The following is a 2265-nucleotide window of genomic DNA, read 5'->3' as shown; positions in this document are numbered from 1 at the left end:
CCCAGAGTATATTGAGCTGTTTCCATCTCCTCCTGGTTGGGTAATCTCCAACGAATGATCTTATGTTGATCAGTTTATTCTATGTAACTAAAAAAATTTGGTTGCGCTGCAAACAAAGGGTTACCTTGTAATTGCACTTCGATCTATTATTCGTAAAAATTTCCCATTGTATTCATATTATCTGGTCTTCGACCGTTGGTTGAGTCTAATGATGTAGTAGATAACAAAAACAAAATTAGTCAAAATGGTGAAAGTTGAAAAACAATTACGTAAACTATGATGATATAATTATTATGATGATACTGAACTACCCACAACGTATTCTACTCCTTCGAGGATTAATACATAAACTTTATGAGTTTTTAGAAAAGTTTGGCATTACCTTATTCAAATTAACACGCTATCACAAAATGTTAGGTTAGACTAACAATTAATTTAATCAAGTGAACGCAAAGCTGGAGAGTTATTTGTTTCATAAAATAAATGAGATTTTTTGATCCTTAGTGTGATGATGCCTTGTGAATTAAGCACTTAGCATTGGTCACTGCACTAAGTTCACTTCACAAAATAAATGAGATTTTTTTGGGTAAAAAAGGAAAAGTTTATAATTTAAATTTGATGTAAAATTGTTTTGTTAATAAGTCCCATGGGAACAAGAAGAATAAGTCCAACTTGCTAATAAGTTTACCCTAGATACAGCTTGGACTGCACGGCAAGCAAGAAAGTCAACAGATCCTCATCAACACAAGAAAACAATTAAGAAAATTAGAGTATAAAGATACATCTTCATGTGCTCAGATCTAACTGAATTGCTATTTCCAAGTCAATATATTATAAGTCGAAATGGGAAACTGGTCGGAGTTGCCACCGGAAATCATCCACATAATCTCTGTAAGAGTTGACAACCCCTTCGATCTGATCCATTTCCGGTCGGTATGTTCATGGTGGCGTTCCTCTAGTCTTCCCACATTTCGACCTATTCCATCACTTAGATGTCCTCTTCCCCCAGATGTCGGCGGCTGCGGAGATGACTGCCATATCTTGAGAAGTCGTGTTTATCTAATCAAGTCTCTTTCTCACGTGCCTCACCGGTTTTGGTAATTAAATCCTCCTTAAACAGTTTTGATTCAAAAGTTACCATAATTGGTCGTTCTTTCTCATTTTAAACATGTCTCTTGAATCCCAATCCTTAGAAATTCTAAAACTGTTGCTGTAGGTGTCTGTCTCTATGACCCCTAGAAATTAAATATTGAGATAGGTCAAATTTAATGAAAATAAATTGCAATGTTCCACGCAGGTTGTTTAAGCTGCAAGATGAAGAGAATGGAGAACTTGCTTTGCAAAGCTTGTTCAGTAGAACAACCTCCTCTGAGTGGGGATGTTCATATCCAAGTCTGTCACTTGACTTGCTCAACTCTCAAGTCACTGAGCTAGCTTAAGAACATGTCGCTCGTTACACCTATTGGTGCGACCTATTCGATGATGGTTTTCCGGCTAAAGATGAAGAACGTGTCGGCTTTGTGCAGTTAGATCCAGAGAACAAGGAGTTTATGATTTTGGGAAGGCTCTCATTTCAAGGCCTTGGTATGTATAGGTCATTTGAGGAGCGTTGGACCAAGATCAAGACAACACCAGATATATATCTAGAAGCGTCAGCGTCGTTTAAGGGACATTTTTATTCCATAGAACCAACCGGAGTAATGAAAGTGGTAAAGCCATCTCTAGAAGTGAAGTCGTTTCAGCGGTCGAGACCTTGCGATAAGACAAGGAGACGTTGGGTAAAGGCGAACACAACTTTTAAATTATACTTTAGATTTAGTTTTCGTCTAGTTACAAGTTTCTTTCTAAATAAACGAAAAATCAAAATACTATCACTTTTTTTTTGGCATCAAATAATATCAATTCTTGTTTTATTTTTGTTTGGATCACATAATCGCCTTTTAAAAATTATCTTTTCTTAATATTTGTATATATCCAGCTTGTCAAGTCCGGAGAAAACTTCTACTAGTAGAGATCTGCACCGAGACCCGAAAAGAGTATTTCACACCAAGACTCCAAGACGAAAAGGGATGGTTCGAGATTTCGGAGTTAGACGAAGAGCGAAACGATTGGATTCAAGTGGAAGATGTGGGTGGTTGCATCTTGTTCTTGGACTGCTTTTGCTCCTTCTCTTGTCTGCCTACTCAGATTCCGGGTTTCAGACCCAACTCGATCATATTCGTCAATGTTTTTGGAGGTTATGGACATAAACATTTTCAGGTGTAT

At 37.2% G+C, this 2265-nt stretch overlaps 2 protein-coding genes across 2 annotated transcripts in view; both read left to right on the top strand.

Annotated features, from left to right (window-relative positions):
- LOC104709323 overlaps nucleotides 824-2265 on the top strand; it is a 4311-nt gene continuing 2869 nt past the window's right edge. The window contains exons 1-3 of the mRNA XM_010425956.2: nucleotides 824-1097; nucleotides 1298-1778; nucleotides 1979-2259. The gene's annotated coding sequence lies outside the window, so the exon portion shown is untranslated. The remainder of the gene's footprint in view (nucleotides 1098-1297; nucleotides 1779-1978; nucleotides 2260-2265) is intronic.
- On the top strand, nucleotides 844-1439 carry LOC109125904 (putative F-box/kelch-repeat protein At5g24040). The gene is made up of 2 exons (XM_019228693.1): nucleotides 844-1097; nucleotides 1298-1439. The coding sequence occupies exons 1-2, from the start codon at nucleotides 844-846 to the stop codon at nucleotides 1437-1439; spliced, it is 396 nt and encodes a 131-aa protein (XP_019084238.1).

This window comes from Camelina sativa, chromosome 8 (assembly GCF_000633955.1).
Source record: "Camelina sativa cultivar DH55 chromosome 8, Cs, whole genome shotgun sequence".
Classification (NCBI taxonomy): domain Eukaryota; kingdom Viridiplantae; phylum Streptophyta; class Magnoliopsida; order Brassicales; family Brassicaceae; genus Camelina; species Camelina sativa.
Note: the sequence above shows the minus strand (reverse complement) of the source record. Positions and strands in the feature narration are given on the sequence as shown.

Coding starts and splice junctions, on each gene's coding strand:
- LOC109125904 (XM_019228693.1), top strand. CDS start 844: ATGGGAAACTGGTCGGAGTTGCCACCGGAAATCATCCACATAATCTCT. Junction 1,098..1,297: donor CACGTGCCTCACCGGTTTTG/GTAATTAAATCC, acceptor TGTTCCACGCAG/GTTGTTTAAGCTGCAAGATG.